The 19,981-nt window shown below is 41.7% G+C and overlaps 1 protein-coding gene across 3 annotated transcripts in view; it reads left to right on the top strand.

Moving 5' to 3' along the window:
- Positions 1 to 2,531: 2,531 nt before the first annotated feature.
- Positions 2,532 to 19,981, top strand: part of LOC123818164 (neuronal regeneration related protein) — a 29,113-nt gene continuing 11,663 nt past the window's right edge. The window contains exons 1-3 of one of the 3 annotated variants that reach the window (XM_045838138.1): positions 2,532 to 2,553; positions 3,117 to 3,158; positions 4,441 to 4,504. In XM_045838138.1, coding sequence (XP_045694094.1) covers positions 4,490 to 4,504 — 15 coding nt within the window. In that variant the 5' untranslated portion in view covers positions 2,532 to 2,553; positions 3,117 to 3,158; positions 4,441 to 4,489. Of the gene's footprint in view, positions 2,554 to 2,598; positions 2,745 to 2,847; positions 2,875 to 3,116; positions 3,159 to 4,440; positions 4,505 to 19,981 lie in introns of those variants that run through there. The other 2 variants (XM_045838136.1, XM_045838137.1) reach the window with 2 other exon arrangements.

Here is a 19,981-nt window from a genome sequence, read left to right as displayed (position 1 = left end):
AAGAAAACTTTCCTTTTATGCAGGTCTCTCCTGCATTCAGTCCACATGGCTCAAGGGAGGTCACCTCTTTCCCATCTCAGGGAATGGATCTGATTAGTTAAGTCAGTGGCTCTCAACAAGGGGTGTTTGCTCTCCAAGGAACTTTTGACAATGTCAGGACACATATGTGGTTGTCACAGCTGGGGTTTCCTACTGGCATTCACTTGGTAGAGGCTGGAGATGCTGCTAAACATCCTACAATGAACAGGACATCCCCGCCCCCTCCACATTCCTTTCAGCCCACCCCATGGCCCCATCTGAGAATTATCATTCCAGCACCAATCATCAATAGTGCCGAGGTTGAGACACTCTGGTTTAAGTCAGTCTTTCCATGACTTGGCTTCCTGACTGTTAATGGTGCAGGAATGAATGTATGCCCAAAGTAATCATTCAGGCTGAAGCTAAGGATGGTATTTCATGATTGGGAAAGGGATGAAAGAAATGGACAATAAATCCAGAAAGGAAAATTGTGGCCATATTGTGGCAAGTTGAGAGTGGAAGTTTAAGTATGGTCTTTATCCTGTAATAGAGCAGCAGGCACCATGATTAGGAAGGTATTTCAGGACAGTGGGTATCCCACACAACCTACAGGACAGATGGGAGGGGCAGAGCATGATAGCTAGGAGCCCTATGAGGTAGCTATTGCTACAGTTCCTGAGTGAGGTAGCTAGTCTGAAGTTCTCTTATATCCCTAGCAACCAGCTGTCTCCTACAAGCAGATACACTGAAGAATAGTTCTTAAATAGTCAGATTGTAACTGTTTTTCAGAACACAGTAGTAAATAGACTGTGATTCTGACCATGTATTCTTATTTCTTAAATATATATATCTATGTTACCTATATTTCTGTGGTTACAATGAAGAAGTTTAACATATAATACCTCTCAAATTTCCGGTTTTGAAAGGACATCTTTGGTTGGGTAAATTTTACATAAACACTGAAGGAAGTGTGTATATATGTATGTTGTGTGTGTCTTATTGTAGAAGCAACTTTTGAACATGTCTTCCTGGCATAGACTTTTGGTCCATGTGGCAGTGCCCTCTTGGGTTTCTTTTCAAGCCTGGCTGAGGTGAATGATGAAGATCTCAATGTTGAGGTGCCTTGACCAGTTTGCTGAAGCAGCCCCCAGGTGTCAGCCCTCTCCCAGCATCCTACTTACCACCTAGACCTTCCTTCATCAATTCCCTGGCCAGTGACCTCTGGCCTTGAAAGCATTCGGGAAGTTTAAGTTTTATTTCTCTTCTTTGTGTCTAGCAATGGCTCCAAGTTAAGGTGTTTTTTTGTTCACTGGTTTGTTTTTTGTTTCATGTGTATGCATGCGCACACACAGGAAAATGACTGCTATGCTTTAGATTCAGGGAAGCTCCTAGCGGGACCCTTAAACATAACACCCACTGGACTTCTAATAAGTATTTGCTGCAGTGGCTTTCATAGTGTGAAAGAGGTCTATATAGTCCTAGCAACAAGCGTGCAGAGAATTTATTCTTTAGAATTAAGAGTGTAAAACATTGTTTTTTAAGGTGTGTTATTTCTGTACCTCCAAATTATTAAAATCTAAAAAATAAGATATTCTATAAACATGTTTTTGTAAATTCCCCCTTTTCTTTTGACCATTATAATAGAAAACATTGGTTTTAGTGACTAGAAGTAAAATGTGGATGGCAAATGTAGACTACATCTGGGTCCTTTATAAATTTTTATCCTGGTGAAGCAATTTAATTGGAAAATAATATTCCTCTTTAACATCTGACACTATAAAATATCCTGTTTTGTTGGCAACAAAACCAGTTTGTTCGAGTTCATAGCAAAATTTTGGTCTATTACATTACTATGAAAAGATATTTTAAATAACAGATGACTTTTTAAAAAATCAGAAATGCAAAGCATTTTTAAAAAAGCAGTCTCCAATTTTAAAAAGTACTATTTCAGTGGGGCAGGGAGTGGGGGACATGCTAAATCCTTCAGGAAAGGAGAAGGGATTACCAGGGAAGTGTGCCTTGGGCTGATCACGCCAGCAGCAGCTCTTGCAGTCGGTGCACGAGTGTGTCCAAGTGTGTGCCCAAGTGTGCGCGCGCAGCCACAGGCCTCTGGGCCTGGCCTTGGGGCTGCTTCGCCCTGGGCTTCCTCGTGGGCGGGAGCGGGGCGCGCGTACCCGGTGGGACCCACCCGGGGCCGTGCGCAAATGCATGCGGCGCCGGATCTGTGTGTCTGTGTGTCGCTGCCGCCTTCGGCACCATTTTCTGCTTCGGTCGGGACAGGAACATAAAAGGGAAGGCGGCTGCCGCCTGTCGCGTCCTCTTTCCCTCAGATGCCCTCTGCTGCAGGTTTATTATTACAGTACGGGCCGCGCCGCCTCTCCCCGCGGCCCTGGCTGGCCGCCGGGCTGTGCAGCGCCCTGGCCGCCTTCACGCTTGGCGTGCCCCCAAACCGCCTCCTCCACCTCCTTATTTGTCTGAAAAGCAACCGCACGTCGAGGCGGAGAAGCCCGCCGGGGGCGGGAGAGGCAGGGCCGGGTGTGTGAGCGCCGGGCTCCGGGGGCGGAGTCGGGGCGGTGCGCCGAGCTGCGGGGCCCCTTTGTCCCCCAGGGGCCCGGCGGGCTCGGTGGGGGAGAGGCAGCGCGCGGGGTGCCGTGGGTGCGGGAGGCCGGGGCGTGAGCACGTTGGCCGCTCGCCGACGGGGGCCCCAAGTCGCCGATTCCTGCCGAGTAAGCAGTCTGGCTCCGCCGCGGCAGCACAGTGGCAGCAAGGCTGGGGCGCTGGCGCCGCGCCAGCCCCATCAGAATTAGCTCATTGTTCACTAGCACACTAGCAGCGGAGAGAGGGAGAGAAAGAGAGGTGGGGAGAGAGAGAGAGAGACTGTCTTAGAGAGACACACACACTCTTGAAGAGAGAGCACGAGGCAGGGAGACCTTCCCCTCCTTCTTTTTCCAAGGCTGCACTTCTTGGAAGTGAAGGCGGTTTGGGTTTTGTTTCCCCTTCCCCCTTCTCCCTCCTCTTCCCCCACCCCTTTCCCCTCCCCCCTCCCCCCAGCTGTCTTTCTAGCATGATGCCCTTTTTCATCCACATTTGTGTTTCAGGTGTAGAGAGGAGAGAGTGAACAGGGAGCGGGGCTTTTGTCTGTAAGTATATGCCATTCCCATCCCCGGCCGGGAGCGCTGCTTTCTCTTTTGTGTCGATTTCTTGCCTTTGCTCTTAGCTGGACCCTTCAACCCTGCAGAGTTCATGCTTCTTCCCTCTAAATTTTAAAGAGCTGAAGCGTGTACCTTGGAGAAATTCTGGCATTTTGGTCCTGCTGCATTAAGGCTGGTATTTAACTTGGGCTTTTTAAAAAATGCACAAGTTAAGAGGGAGAATTCTTTGGGGAAGGGGGTGGGGTTTTTTTTCTTGTTGGTGTGATTAATTTTTGTTCTTGCTGATAAAGCATTGTTTAGGAACTGTTTTGTTTCTTTGCATTAAATGCACTTTGGTGCATGCACCCCTCCCCCTTTATTAAATGAATTTGTGTCCCTTCATTCTTACACTTTATTACTCTTTCAACGCTGCTGTTGCCGCCAAGGGTCTTTTGGGGCATTCAATCTTTCAACACTTTTTCCCTGCATTTTATTATAAAGCAGTTGAACTTTGGGGAAGGAAAGAGGGCTTAAAAACAAATGACTGCTTTTTGCTTGATGATGATAATAATCTGATTTGCATTTATATGTATGTATAATAACAGGAAAACTCTACGAGTTTATGATGCCCTTTTGAGAACTTTTAGTTTCTCCATTCATGTTAATTTTTTTCATAACTTATGTGAACAAAAGAATTGTATTCCGATGACATAAAGGTTGAGAGGGAAATCACTGCAGCATGTACATTAATGTCGATATGGTTTAGGGAGAAGGGCATAATGGTGTATATTCCTGACTTTTCCCCCTCAGTGTAGTGTTTTTTTTTTTAAAACACGGAAGGTTATGTAATGCAGTGCCATTTCCAAAAATATCCACTCTGAGGCATTACACTACACGGTGGAAGGCTGATTCCTATTCTGCTGTCTTGATTGCAAATATACTGCCAGTAGTATGTCTGGGAACAAAGAGCAGCCAGAAAACAATCTATTTTTATCACTTGGTTCTACTTTTAAGTTGCTAAACCTTTTGAACTGCAATTTAAAAATGAACCAAACACTAAGAATAGCCCAGGACTCTGCAAAGCCAGGTACCAAGGATTCCTTTGTCCCCTGTTTCAGTCTATTAAAGGTCTGGGAAGCTCTTTCAGAAGCCCCAGCAATAACAGTAATTTGCATGCAACTTATGGTAACCACAGAAAATAGTTATTTGTCTGGAACCTCTAAACAGGCGATTTTCATGTGCTGACCTGGGGTGAGGCGATTTGTCCACTGTATTTAAACATATTTTGCAGGTCGGTCTCCTTGGACTGAAGAGAGGGAGGGTGCACGACCAAGACTGTTATGATTCTCAAAATGGTAAGAATTGGTCATGAGAGGAGATTATCAGTCTTATTCCGCCTTCATTCCATATAAATACCAACCACTCACCTTCATCCCGCCTCAACCCTTCATTGTTCTACCCCATCTGACCTTTAAAAGGTTCTATCTCCAGCGTGTGGGAGCTTTGCAGTACAGCAATTTGTATGAATTGGATGTGGGGTTAGATCTTTTGATTTTCAGTCATGTTGAATAGAATACTGAAATTCCTTTTTCAGAAGGGAAGATTTATCTCACTTGAACCACAGAGACCATTCTGTTTTTTAAGCAGAGTGCTGTGCTGTGGCAAGTATGGAATGGGTGACTGGTGGGGCTCAGACAAAGCGGTGGGGCTCACGTCGGAGGGAGACAGAACTTAGCCACAGACCTGCGGTCTGTGTCCAGCTGTCAAATTATTATAGTATCTGCTATCCTTAAGGGCAATATATATGAAGAACATGGACTTTTCTTATTAATCCACACTGTCTACTGTATCTAAAATCTAATTAGCGTTATTTTTTTATGTATAACCTTCATTTGTGAGGGACACCCACTCAGTTTTAGAAATCAAGCATGTTACCCTCTACATGGAAGTGGAACTATTTCTGACCAGCATTATGAACCGCAGAGAAGGCAGTTGAGTGTTTGATGGCTGATTAAATAAAGAATTAGATGAAGTACATTAAATACAGCTGAATAAGTATATAGTCTCTTATGAAAAATTTCCTTTGTGAAAGAAGTTGAACTGAAAAAAGTAGGGATGTCACGAAACTTTTCAGAGAGGTACAGCATGTTCTAGTGCAGATGTTTATACTTTCTGAAACACCTCTTTGCCACTTTGAATGTGTGACTTCCAAATTTAGCTGTAGTTTTTCCTTTTAAAAGAGGGTGGATTTTAATGAATCAAAATTGAGTCTGATATACTTGATGTTTTCTTTGAGAACAACCCAAGTATAAACTTCCAAGGAGAAAAATGAATCAGAAGCAGTGAAATGAGTTCAGTGGGAATACTATTACAAATGGGCTCCCTGTGTTCTGTGTGTGCCTCACTCGTCATTTCAACAGGTGGATTTCGAAGCACCCAACACAACAGCTCCCTCTCGGACTTTGATAATGATCAAATTAGGAAACTTGAGGTGGAAGAGCAAAAGGGATGAACAGAAAATTAACTGATTGTGAGTTTTGTGCAATGGTTCCTGACTGCATATTGCATTCCTAATTAGCCATTGTCCCAGAGTGCCAGCATGGTGACATAGTGAACTGCTGCAAAGTACTTTTGTTTTTTCTTTAATTATCTTTTACTGTGACTCACCATATCGCCTTGCCTTTTAGTTCTTTATTTAGTTCAGAACCCTACTTTCTGTGTCACCACGGACAGTTGTAATATGTCAGGTGACTAGTGTGGTTAAACATAAGTTTGACTGCTGACCCTGCCAAAACTAGCCCTATAGATGAAATTCAAAGAGTAAAAATATCATGTTTCTGTAACAGTGAGTGGAAGGAGCTTTGCAGAAAGCAAGCATGTGTGCCAGAGCTGAGAATGAGAGTTGGAATGATTTGAATGCAGAAGAGCAAATTGGAATTATTATTACATGTTGTTAATTTTCTACAGTTGTCGTTTATGTATGGGGGCAGAATGAGAAATCACAGTTTGTTGCTCTTGGAAGGATTTTTACTCATGGAAAAATTCTCGCAACTTTTTGGTGATCCTTTCATCAAGATGTCAGTCCCGTTTGGCACAAGCCCATTGCCTGAAATGAAACCACCGACAGTTATTGTCTGTGGGTGATTCCAAGTAACTTTCTAGCAATTCTTTTACTCTGGGAGGTCTGAGCTCTTAAAAACTCTTTGTACATATAAGTGTAAAAACAAGTGTTTCAATTGTGTTTTTTAAAAGCTCATATTAGAGGTGTTTTGTGCCTCCACTTTTTCCTTTTTGGCAAAATGAAGTTATTTTCTTTCCTTGATTAAACTGAAATTACTTTGCTGATCTGTAACTGGCTTCCTTGAAGACTTTAGCCTACATTCAATAGAAACTGCTGCTGGAGAAACAGATTTAACACCTGGCCTCCTCCAGATAATATATAAATGTCCTTTATGTTAAACATGTTATTCCATTTACATAATTTAAAACACTAAAGAGGATCTAATGTCAGTGTATTTAGCCTATTTAGTAAAGTGTTTATTCCAAATACAAACTTATTTATTTATTGTTTTTTATTGCTCAGTAATATATTTTCTTATTTTTTAATTATATTTTATTGATTATGCTATTATAATTGTCCCATTTTTCCCCCTAAACCTCCCTCCCAAATACAAATTTATAATTGACTTGCTCATTCCAGTAAAAGAAATTAACTGGTAGACTCACTCCAGAATTCAAAAACAGAGTGATTCAATATCTAGACATTTTACATACCCTAAAATGATAATGTTTCACAACAGTAATTTGGAGATTCTCTCATGAATCCTAGAGTGCCTCTTGCATTATCAAAAAAAAATACAGCCCCTTTGTTAACTTCTGGGGGCACTGATTGCACTGTTGCTGCGCCGGGACCCTGTAAGCACAACTCCAGGAGGTGCCATTGACACAGACCACAGTGCACCTGGGATTATGCAACTCAGGAATCCTAAAAGTTTTAATTTTGGTATAGTTTTCCATGTCTTGGTTGAACAGAATGTTTTTTTCAATAACTCATTCCCCAACTTTTAAAGTTTTGTAGTAAACATGCTTTTTTCCTGTTGCCCTTCTTTTTAAAAAATGCAATTAACAGGATATTGTGAGTCTACAAAACACCTTCAGCATTTCTTTATGTTTGGCACTTTGCTAAATTTTAATTTCTTAGATTACATTTTTATGGGTCCTTGGTATTTAGGTGTTTTATTTTAAAGGTACTTTGATACTCAGTGAGAAGAATATACTTCAGAATACACAGATGGTCTTATTGAATAGTTGGAAAAAAATTAAGTATTTAATCCAATCTCAAGGTTAGGTTCTGATTTTCAACATGCCTACCCTCTGTGCAGTAAACTTGGCTCTGAGTATGTGTGTGCCAAGGACTCACAGTGGCAGAAGGCATGGGCTCATTATGCTTTAACAGGGACCTAGGAACTGGAACAATGTAAGTTCTCTTTAAGGGTGATGCTGAGCTTTTAAAAAAGATGAGTTGACTCCATTGTATGGTTCATAGAGCTCAGCTTTCTGTAGTCTGTGAAGTGGCATTCATGGGTTTACAAGGAGACTCTGAATAATCTCTCCATTAACATACGGTTTTCCTGTTGAAAGAAAAAGACAAAGATTGAGGAGGGATGTGGTCCTATTGGTAGCTGTACCATTGGGTTTTAGAATGTAAATTTGCAAGTTGCTGGCAGTGATTCTTGATTGTGGAGAAGCTGGAGTACCTAGGAGGGTAATTTTATATGGTACTATCTTCTCTTTCACCAGGCCTTTCAGCAAAGTGTGAGGGGGAGAATTGGGAATTGTTTGGGGCAATTAGGACAGTAGGGATGGTCTGTCTGGGTTTAACCTCAGTCCAGCTTCCTTTTGAGCTGCATAGATAATTCAGGCGGAAGGTATATTAGCAGAAATCTTGGAATAAATACCTATTTAAGGTATCATTCTATTTTAACTCAATACAGCTCTTAAAAACTTGTATGTAAATGAGATCATCATAAATACACTGAAGGAGTTCACTTTATTTTACATCCTAGGATGAATACTGTTCAAGTAGGAAAAAAAGACGTCTAAAACAGGAATATTTTACTAAACAAAGTGAGGAACCTCCAGATTTCTAGTTTTGTACGTTAAATGCCCATCCACCCTGGACTGACGTGGGAGCCTCCGAGTGAAATACCGTGACTTCCTTCGTTGTGCAGATGTTTTACTTAGTGCTGTTCTGACTGGAAAGTCTTTTAAGGTCTTATCCTCACAGGCAGAGTGAAATGGAGGATTGAGATAATTATCTGAATAATTATGTTAAAAAACACTTGATTTCATCTGATTCATTTTGGTTGTTTAAAATGTTGCTGGAGTGATATAGGAGTGGGAAGGACTTGTCTGAATTATTTGTATAATTCCTTTGTTATACAGGAAAAGACTAGGGACAAAGAAATTTTATCAGCAAATCCAACTAGAATATATCAGAGGAAAATGTATTGAATGTACTTGGACTATGTCATCTTGGTTGGTAAAGATATGTTAAAAGATTCCAATGTTCAACTTCTTCTTTGCTTTAAACTGGAAAACAGGTTAACCATAAATCTCAGCCCACATCTGTAGAAATTATGACTGCTAAAAATATTATTTATTGTGTCTAAATTTATCTGAAATGGGTATTTCTAGACATATTTTGCATCTAGGGATAGCTTCAAGATTTTCTCATCTCAGTGGTTTGAAGAATAGCAGGGACTCTGAAATTGATCTATTAGTGCATGACAAGTATTAGCAGTTCTAATAATTTAGGATTTAAGCATCCACATGACTCTCAAGTAGACTATAAATATCAATTCAGTTATGAGTAGCAATGACTTGCTGTTAACATGGGTATACCATTAGATTGTACTCTCTTGCATTATTTGTTGGTTAGATCATATGCATTTCTTTCCCTGACCAACTAAATTATCGGTACCCAGAGGGTTATAAAGTTTGTATACAGTGCTTAATCAAGTATTCAATGTATGTTAGAAGGCCAGTAACTATTTGTTCTTTGCAGACTAATGTATGTAAAGTTGGACTTCTTTAATTTGTTGTTAATGGCTTAATTGTGTTTAGTTTGGGTGAACTAGAAGTCATGCATATCCTTACCTTCTTCTAAAAATCTAGGAAGTTGACCTGTGTGTATTTTAGTTTTCACAACAAATCACTTTCCATAATTTATTAATGGGAGGAAAAAGGGCATTAGACTATAAAGCCACTTACCAAAAAAGAGTGGCTTTCAGTTGCCCTTCTTTACCGGTTTTTCATGCCAAACTCTCAGCAACCTGGTGAGATGCTAGCTCTCTGGGTTTGATCAGGTGTGGTTCTCAAAGCTCACCCCAGCTTTTCCTGGGTCATAAAAATCCCCTCTGGGATCCAGGAGGAGCTTTGCTCCCAGTGTTGGAAATGTAAAGCCCTCACTTATTTCCAACATAGTCTGATTGTGTGAGGTTTTGAAGGTGATCCCAAGAACACAAAGATGCCATGTCTGAAAGTACTGAAGAGACTGAGAAGAGTTAGCAGTAGGATTATGTGTCTGTTCCCACGTCAACTGAACAAGGTTTTTATTTACTTTTTGAGCATTTTATTTGTGCTTAGTTCTTTACCTTATAGAAAGTGCATACTTGCCATATACCCTCAATGAATTTATATTTTAGTTGTGGAAGGAAGACAACATGCATGACAAACTTAACAAGTGTAATGCAGTACAATTCAGAAGAGTGCTTGAGGACGGGGGACTGGGGATGGTAGGGGAGTACTTTTTTTTTTAAGGAGGTAGAAATTAAGCTAGACCCAGACATGGCAATTATATGGCATACGTGTCACCACTGACTCCTGCCACAGCTGTGGCAGACATTGCTAATCAACCTAGGTGGTCATTATTATTATTCAGCCTGAATATGATCTCAAAATCTTCAGTATGGTGTACCATTAACAACCAGTGGGAGTTGGCAGAAATATGGAAACCTAGAAGTGCATTATTTGTTCCTTGAGAGCAGGTACTATGTCTTCTCAAGCTTTTTGTCTCTAGGGCTTAGCACTGTCCTTAATAAATACGGAATGAATGAAGAATTGAGAATATTTGGGTGGATTTAGATAAGAGAGAAACACATTCCAGAAAAAGGGAATACATTAGGTATGCTTGTGAGAATGAGCATAATTCATTTTTACTGCAGTAGAGAATGTCCTTGTCCTCTTAGGGCCCATTGGCTATCGAAGACGGAGCTCAGAAACTAGACCTAGAAGTCAAGGGCCTGATGTGCTGAGCCATAGGCTGCCATTGAGCAGGCGTCTTAGAGATGGCCTGAGGCTCTTACTCAGGTTCCAGCTTGGGTCAGGTCCTTTGCCTTTTGGTTGTGCCCAACAGAAAGTAGCACACACACTCACCAACGTTTTCTGGTTAAATGTAAGCTCGCTCTGTTGCTGCCTCTCACTCTCCTTGGGCTTGGGTGGAGAGAAAGAAGGTCCCTAGCAAGAAGGACTTGGGAAGGAAGAAAGGAGCACACTTAACCTCTTTTTTCTTTTTTGAGAAAGTGGTAGCACTTCCATTGGCCAGTCCCAGCAGCTCAGAGAGGTCCACTTGGCCAGAGAGGGAGTCACTCTGTGCCACCTGCCCAAAAGGAGGCACCATGTTCCCCTCTGCAAGGCCGGCTGGGTGTAGCCATGTAGCCATGTGCTAATCAGTTGTAACCACATGTACCCAGCTGGTTCTTTCTCCCTCCAGTTCTTCCCGATTAGCCAGATATACTTTCTCAGAATTCGAGCCAACACTTACATCATCATAATAAAATTGTTTATGATTTGAGGCCTACAGGCTGTTACTAATTTAGTCAGTAGTCCGGTGGCCATCTAAAGAGAATCTCATCACATTATATACAAAAGTTGGGGAAAACCAAGAGGAAGAGGATTTTCTGGAATTTCTTGATAATAGCACCTACCTTAGAATTCCGCAGTGGCAGGGCTGTCGACATGAAATGGTGTTGCTCATTCTTTCTGCCCCATCAGATGAGGTCGACTTATCCCTGAGTCTCTCAATAACAGTGACGTAGGTAAGCATTTCTCTGAATTCTTTCTATCTACTCCCACGTCATACTTTCAGATAATTTTTGTCCAGCTGCTGTGTTTCAACCTTCATGAATTTAATTTTTGTGGCTGGAAAGCCATGCCAGGGGCTGTGTGAACTAATACTAGATTTCTAGCCTCAATGGACCACATTTTCTTGGAGGAAGCAGGCCACTTATTATTCTAATGGGCCCCAGGAGTCCCTCCTCCTGTGTCTCTGCTTGCTCACTCCTAGAAAGAATGCTCCTCTTGACAGAGTAAAGCTGCTCTTTTAGACCGGGTTTAAATACTAACCCTTTTATGACACTCACCCCAGTATTTCCAGCGGGAATCATCTTGTGCTCCTCTGTACACTCATCACACAACATTCTACCTATAGCTGCCTTTTTTCTGTAGCTCTTTTCTACCCTCCAAGATTGGAAATTTGAAACAAGAAAATTGACCCCCTAGTAACTCGGTGTCATCCCTGTCATCCTGGTAGGAGGTGAGGCTATGAAGCCTCATGTTTTTCCCTTTTCCTCTATCAGTAGGATGGTGAATTCAGATGTGGAAAAGTTTCATCATTGAGCGGGAACTCAAGAACAGCTAGTGAAGTGGTTTGGCCTTTTCTTTCTGCAAAGTGGAAGGAAACTGTAGCCCTCATTGACGTGCTCTAATGGGACCTTGGAACAGATCCCATATCCAGGACCGGTCTGGTAGCTGCTCCAATGCCCCTCCAGGATCTGGCACATCCCTAGTGATCAATAAATGTCTGTGACATGAATGTGTGAGTCAAAGGTCTTGGATGCATGGAGATGTGGATATTTTCTGAGCCGAACCAGGTGGCTCACCTTGGGATTTATAACTAGTAACCTCCCAACACTTTGCGGAGTTGTGATAGTTCAGATTATGAAATATATAAAAACACACAGATGATGAATTTGCTGCTGAAAAGCCCCTCTCACTAAACATTTCAGAAGGCTCAGTGTTAGGGAGGTAAGGGTGGGAGGAGAGCTAAGTGAAATCTAAGCACTCTACAGAAACAACTTTCAAATTCTGGCCTCCCTTCTTTTACACTTGTTTAGACAGAAGAGATCCTGAGAGAGTCCACACAGTCAGTTTGGTCTGGCCTGCTGGAAGAGGAGTCTCATTTTAGAGTAGATCTACACACCTGAAACCTTGGCTGGGGAGCACCATTGTTCACAATGTTATTAATGGCGTTTTTTCCCAGCATCTCCATGGTTTGTCTCAGCAATCTGAGTGAGGTATTCGTGACAGCAGAGCATACTTTGCTCTGGTTTCACAAGGTAATGAAATCTTCATAAATGAAATTATTGCCTGTTATTACCTTAGAATAGTTTCCAATCTAAGCTTTTTTGCCTTAGAAGAGGTATGATTATCTAGCTGAAGACAGTTTTAAACCCTTGATTTTAGACTGCCTTTTCAGTGTTCATCTTTACTTTCAGAGACTAAAATACAAATGTAACACGTGTTTAGAAAAGAGAAGGAGGAGACACATAAGAAAGTGTGGCCAGTGAAAGGAAGGTCTGTTAGCCCCTTTTAAGCTGAAATGGGGAACCAGAGCCATTGACTGGAAAGAAAGGGAGAAACGACAAGCCAAAGGCTCATACCAATAAGTAATTAAAACAAGAGGGAGATTCATAATGTGCACGGAAGCCCTGGTGTGGCTGCCCAGGTCTAGCGTTTCTCCCTTCTCCACTCCAGCCCTTACTCAGATCACCATCGCACGCCACTGCCCTTTGATGACTGGGGCAGGTACCAGCCTTCCTGTCTGAGCTGTGTTTGATACTGTTCCAGCAGGGAAAAGTACTGCAGTCCAACGGCTGACCGGGGAGAAACAGACACAGGTTGTGCTGAAAATGGGTCCAGGCATTTTGAGGACATCTTTATTGGATAAAGTCAGTGTCAGACACAGAACCTGCTTTTGAACAGGAAAGAGCAGAAGTTAGGAGAAGATACTGCATCTTTGGCAGTCAACGTTCAGAACTGTCAAGGAAAAACTAGAGTCAGAAGTTAGATGGATAAAAGGTGTTCACTAAGATACTTATAAACATGACCCCAAGTAAGGGAGTGTTACTAGGTACTTTCCCAAGACATACCGTTTCATTCCTTTTACGATGTCCTGTTAGAGAAGGTTACCCTGAACACTTTGTGGGACCATGACCTCCAAGTCTGTTCTTTGCACATTTGCCAGGCAGTTGCTGAATCTCAATATTGGTGTGGGTGTGGCTGTGGCAGCACAAAGTTGGACACCTAGCCTGGTGCCTGCTACATTTTGGGGATATAGTACTGGCTGAAAGAATGAATACCGTGCAGGAAATGGACCCACTCTGAAACAGGCAGTATTAGGGACTTTAGTTGTATAGGTAAGAGAATTAGAATTTGGAAAGATGAATTGATTAGCTCACTGATTCCCTGAAAAGGTGTCCCAGGCTCTGGTGGCTTAGTTCTAAAAAAACTTTTTTGGAAAAAACGTGTCTTTGCTACTTGAGCACTTCCAGCCCAAACTAATGGGGCATACTCTTTGATAAGATGTTCATTCTATAGGATTGAAAACTGTCTACCAAAAACTCAATGTGTCACAGAAAGGAATTACTTAGTAAATATTTCTTAATTGATTGGATAATTGAGTTTATATACCCAACCAGTTCAGTTCATTCTGCCCACATTGTCACTGAGCCTTTTCTCATCTTTATAATTCTGCTCCTCATTTACCAGGATCTGACTGGTTCTGAAGCCTGGGTGCTCTGGACCATAACTGAGTCTCCATTTCATGCTGCCCTATGGAGACTTGGGTCTACTGATACATCATGAAATGCCTCTGGCTGTGGATATTTTGCTGACTTCTTGATAATAGAATCTTAAATTGTTCTGATCTTGTTACCAAGGTCTGGGAGCCAAGTCTCCACATCTTTTCATTTTATCTTCATTAAGCCTATTCCTTTTTCTTTTTTTTTTTAAATTAGGACTGCTTTTTAAACTTTAATTTTATTATATGAAGCTTAACTGTCTACATTGTCACAATCAATTCAATCAGAAATTCAATTAAATTTGCTCTTTGGCATCATAGAAATAATTCATCTGATAATGAATGTGTATTTTTACAGAATTGACCAGGTGTTCTTACGTTGTTTGGACAAAGCCAGAGGGACTCTGTGGCCTGGCCTGGGCCTGGGCCTGGGCCTGGGCACAGCGCTCTGTATGTGATCTGAGGGTCAAATACAGTTTCCTTTGTTTTTCTCTATTTGGCGCCTTTGCAGTAGAAATAACTAATTATTGGCTTGTTACCCCATCTTCATCTTTCCATTTTTCTGTCTTTAGAACCATCTGCGATTCTACCACAGTCATTAACAGTTTCCAAATGGAGTCAGGTTAAATTTTGTTTTTCATTCTGAATTACCATTCTTAGTTCACCCACTTTCTCTCTGGTCTAATAAGTTTTTATATTCTTCCTCTTCAACTTGGACCATTTTATATTTTTACGTAGTGTATGGTTTGTATATCTTCAGATCTTTGATAAATATGAGATTTTAATTGTGCTTCAGTTAAGCAGTTTGTTTTTAAATTGACTGAACTTTTGAAAGCATACTTACAGTGAATATGATCGAAAATGTGTCTGATAGGAGAAATCATATTCTGAATTAGACTGTCCATTTCTAGGCCATCTGAGAGGCAGGTTAGTTTGAGAGTTCATCTGGGGCTTATATTAAGACAAGTTAGTTTCTTAGCACACGCCCTGTATAATTAGCTGCAATGATTGATAGATATATGTATTGTGTTGAGCAATTCCTTTCGGGGAAAATTGAAAAAAGACAAAGCTGTGATCACTAGTTTACTTAGACCCAAAGTCCTAATGTAGCCAAACCAAAGTTGCTGCTCCTTCCTCAACGATGGTGGACACACAGACACTGCAGAGCAAACCCTCTGTGCCTGCAAACAGTGCTGTTTTTTTAAGGTAAGTTATTTTTGAAGGGCGGCTATTTATCAAAAATGCAGGCAGCACAGAGCAACATATGTTCTTAAGAAAATTACTCTTTGACAGTAGGTGTCAGAAATGCACCTAAATTTCATCACAAGTGCACTAAGCGGAGATGCTTCCCATTTCTTAGGGGATTGAAAACGGGCCCCATCATTCAGGAGGCCTCGTGGCATCACTCCAGGTGGCTTAGGGAAAATAACAGAGAAGATCGATACTGACAAACTATTCTGTGAGAGGAGAGGCTGGGTGTGCATCCCATCTTGCCCATTTCTTGGTTTTGTGACCTTGGGCAGGCTCCCCGACTCGTGGCCCTGCAGTGTTCTCATCTACAGAGTGGTGCGGATGATGATAGTGGTAGTTAATCCACATGTGCTTACGCGCCTGACCCTGTTGCTGGCACTTTACATGTATTGATGCACTTCATCCTTGAAAGAGCACCGTGAGGATTACATGAGTGTGCCTGGAAAACATGCCTAAAATTTAAAAAATACATTATAATGAATGCTATATGCATTTCCACCGAAAACTGGTTCCCAAACTTACATACTCTGCCTACATGGTTTCCAGCAAGTCCCACGGAATGTTCACAGTTCTCTTCCTTTGGAGAAGTGTAGTTTTGGTGATTGGTTTACAAGGGAAGAAAGACAGAAAGACAAGGTCAAAGTGCTCTCTTGTCGGAGAGTGTGGTCAGGACTTGGAATGCCGGTCTGAGTTTGCATTGCCATCTTTTGCATGTGGATTCGAGTGTGCCAGCCCTTTTCCAGGGAACCTAGCCTCCCGATTTGGCATGCCTCTCGCGGTTATCTTCACAACTCTTGAGGTACTTGTTTCTTCCATTACTCCCAGCCCTAAAATAGCTTACCAGTTTGGGTTGGTGGCTACTGCTTAGGTCTTCTCTGCTTCCCAGGGTTCTACTGTGTGGCTGAGCCCTCATTGGAGAGAAAGAAGCCTTCTACTGAATAAGACTACGCTGCACCCAGTGGGATTGAAACTCCAGGTGTGCACAGGAGCACATCCATCCTAATGTTTTCCTATTCTCTTGTACTTTTAGTTCTTGCCGGTTTTCTTAGAGGACATGTTATTGGAAGCCTTTTGGTAGCCTGTCTGTGGCCTGAGTTCTTACAGCTTAGGGCTATAGATCTGGTAATAGTTTTTCTTTTTTTAAAGGCAGACTTCTTAGGAGATAACCAGCTAGACTCTGATTTAAGCCCATTTTAAATACCACCCCCCGATTAGAAACCACTTTCCCTCCCGATTCGGTTACCTGTTGTGATGCTGTTTGTTGTTGAAGAGATATCAGTCTTTTAATGACCAAGACAGTGCCAGTGGAAAGGGTGACCTCTGCTAAGTGCTGAGGGGTGTGCAGCTGCTGGCCAGATGAGGGGCGCTGATGGAAAGAGGGAAGAGCCTCCTCTGCGGTGAGTGCTCTGGGAGAAAGGCATGCTTCCTGGAAAGCTCAGCCTTGTACGTGTCAGCAAAGGGGGATGTTCTGAAATGTTCTCAACCTTCTCAAAAGTAATTGGCTATCGCATCACTCACCCAGACCCAGAAAAATCCAGAATCCCTATGTCTAGATAAATAAATACGTACCTCACTAGCCTTTGATTCAGGGCTTTAACAAAAGAAATCTGATTTTTGAAGATTTTTTCTTCCATTTGTTGGTGAAAATTTTCTAAGATTTTAATGGCTAGCACAGTAATTTTAGGACAAGAGGAAAGAAAAATAGTATTCTTGGTGAGTAGAAATCATATATCTTATAGTTATTTGTAGGTGAAACCCAGCATACCTAAAATTATTCAAACCAGCTAATAAAAGCAAGTCTAGATGTTTCCTATCAGCCTTGGAATGTGCCCGGGGAAAGTCCCGCCAGCTCCAGATGTCTGGTACTGGAAAGCATAGCAACAGCACTGCTCTCATTTGTGGCGAAGAATATGTAAGGTTCAGAAATTCAAAGTGCAGTCTGGTGTATGAGAGCACAATGTAGTTTTTCTTCCTTTCTTTCCTCCTTCCTTTTACCTTAAAAAGTTGGAGAAAACACAAAATGTAGTGTTTTTCATTTCTTGATTACAAATGAAAACCAATTCATACAAAGGAATAAGGTGGTCCAGACTTAGAACTCAGATGTGTTAAGTAAATATTTACTCTGGTTCCACTCCAGGGAGGTTGAAGATTTTATTAACATATTTGTTGAGGTCAGGGAGGCAAGGAAAAGCTTATGCTGTGCTTAAATGCCTGAGGGGCCTTTTCTTTTCTTTTCCTTTTGCTACTAGTTAACAAAAGCCAGTATTTTTTTTTCTACTGAAAAAGAGCAAATACCTTGTTTTGTGGCCTTTATTTTTTATTGTTCATTCACAAACTGCTTAATCTTAAACTAGGGCTTTAAAAAGCTGCTTTATTTTTTTTTTCTGTTTGAAAAACGTCTACTTAGATATCCCTTGTGAGATTGCTTCCAAGCTTTATTCTTGTACTTTCCTTCTAGTTTACTTTGGGCTGTTATCAGCTCTTTGTACTTTGTTTTGTCTTCACTGCTGAAAAGAAAAGTCGACCATGAAAAGTCAAGGTTTGCAGTGTTGAACTTGATTCCTTGAGTCCCGTCCACAATTTGGCTCTGATTACTGTCCCAGGCTGACCTCCAGCCCAGGGGAGGGTGTCTTGGCAGAAGTCTGAGAATTCCTCGATCAGTAACTCCCTTTTTTGGATTTATGGAGTCTTTAGGTGGATCGCTTTGTGCTAAGCATGTTCTTCTTGGAAAGGAGCGGGGCTGGGCTGGGATGAGAGGAGGAGTTTCCGCACAGAAATGCTTGCCGCTCACCTCTCTGTTCACCATGCTCAACGGGCCCAGCTGCTGCTGCACCCTGCCTTGAACCACACACCATCAAAGCCCTGAAAACTCACCCAACGACCTGTTTTAAATAGTGTTGAAAAAGCAAAGTTGGATAATGTTGTTAACCTTTTGTGGCTTGCTCCTGACTTGATTCATTGCTCCTCTTGAAAGTCTTTACTCTTATTCTTAGAAATCAAATTTTAAAAGACTCAGTAGCCAAACAAGCCGAGTATTATATTGTGGAACAGAGTGACTCTGAAAGCTCTTTGTGCTGACGATTAATTTCACATGTAAACACTTTCATTTTGTTGCCAGGAGATTTCCTTTTCTGTTATGTTCTCTGCCTAGTTGAAATTTAGAAACAAAATTCCACAGCTGTCCGGTCCCCACGTAGTCATCAGGGGCCTCCCAACATGGCCTCACGATGAGCAGCGTGAAGGTAGAGGATCCACTCTCGAGTCCACAAAGCTCATGTCAGACGCCTGTGGCCAGCACGCACTGTATTTTGCCGTGTATAACGTGTACTCATGCAGTCTTTCATTTTCGTTGTTTAATCCCATTATTTATTTATGTATATCTAGAGACTTGTTTTTTGCATTATAAAGGAATTTTAAAATTTATTTTTGAACATATTATGCTATAAGAAATTTTAACAAATAATTACCACAAGAACAGATACAAGGTATTTCAGGTATTACTCATGTATAATGCACATCCTTTTTTCCCCTCAAAAATTTGGGCAAAAAAGTGGGCAGTAACATAATCTGCTGTGTGATATTTATAAAACATGACCATTTTCTGTGCTCATGGTGGACATATGCACCCAATAGGCTTAACCAATTTGTGAGCTAGCATTGTCTTCCTCGTTGAACCTTCTTGTCTTCCCAGCCCCATTTCTTCAGGTTCATGCCCTGTCAGACTGTGGAAAAGCAGGGAGTGTCAGCACATGCAGTGATACAGCACTGCCCTGAAAGGCCATCCTCTCCTTACTGGCAGGGGAACTTTTATGGCTGAGAATGTTTTGTAATGCTTTCTCTGTAATTATTCGTTATTACCACAGCCAGCTCCGGTGTGTGTGCTTCGTGTGTGTGCGTGTGCACATTGTGTATAATAAATTAGGTCTCTGCATGTTACATTTAATTCCCAAACCAAGATGTTTGCCAACCTGGGCACCAACTAACACTTTTATTCTGCTTTCCAGAATGTCCAGAGTGGCTCCACATTCTGCCTGCTTATCCTTTGTCCTCTAGTTGCAATGCATTCCATTCCCTCCACTGTTTGCTTCATCTGCAAGTGGCATTCCCAGGGTTAGGCAGGTCTCTAAGACTCGTCTCTGGAGAGACAGTGCATCATCTTTTGGCACCATCTAATCATTGATGTAATGCTGTTCAGAGAAAATGATCCTTGTAGCTCATTTATAGTCTCAGTTTACATCCTGCCCTCACGTGACCAGTAGCACCTGGGAGCAGAGTGGCTTTTAAGGGAGACTCTTAATAGCTTCACTTCAAAGGGTATTTGCAGAAATGAAGTGTTCGTGTATGCAAGTAACGTCCCCTTGTATTACAGTACTAGGTTCCACAGCTTTCCAACCAATTACGCAGAATGGAACATGTATACATGCAGACACACGCACACTGTTTAATTGGCAGAGCGATTATGAAATATACTCCTTTGCTGCTCAAAGGATTAATTATGCAGGTTGGACACCTGCTGCCCCAGCCCGCTTTCCCAGTTACACGGGGTGGGCACCTATCCTTGTTAAGACATAAATAGGCCATGTGTGTGCATTCTTATGCACACAGAACTCCATCAAGGACAGGAAATACAATTATGGTTGTTAACTAGGCCATGCCACATCTTCATAGCAGGTTTCTGAGACAGTATGTTAACCAATTAAGTAAGCAACATGCATCTATG

Source organism: Phyllostomus hastatus, unplaced genomic scaffold (assembly GCF_019186645.2).
Source record: "Phyllostomus hastatus isolate PE091 unplaced genomic scaffold, TTU_PhHast_1.1 phas_contig_254, whole genome shotgun sequence".
Taxonomy (NCBI): domain Eukaryota; kingdom Metazoa; phylum Chordata; class Mammalia; order Chiroptera; family Phyllostomidae; genus Phyllostomus; species Phyllostomus hastatus.
Note: the sequence above shows the minus strand (reverse complement) of the source record. Positions and strands in the feature narration are given on the sequence as shown.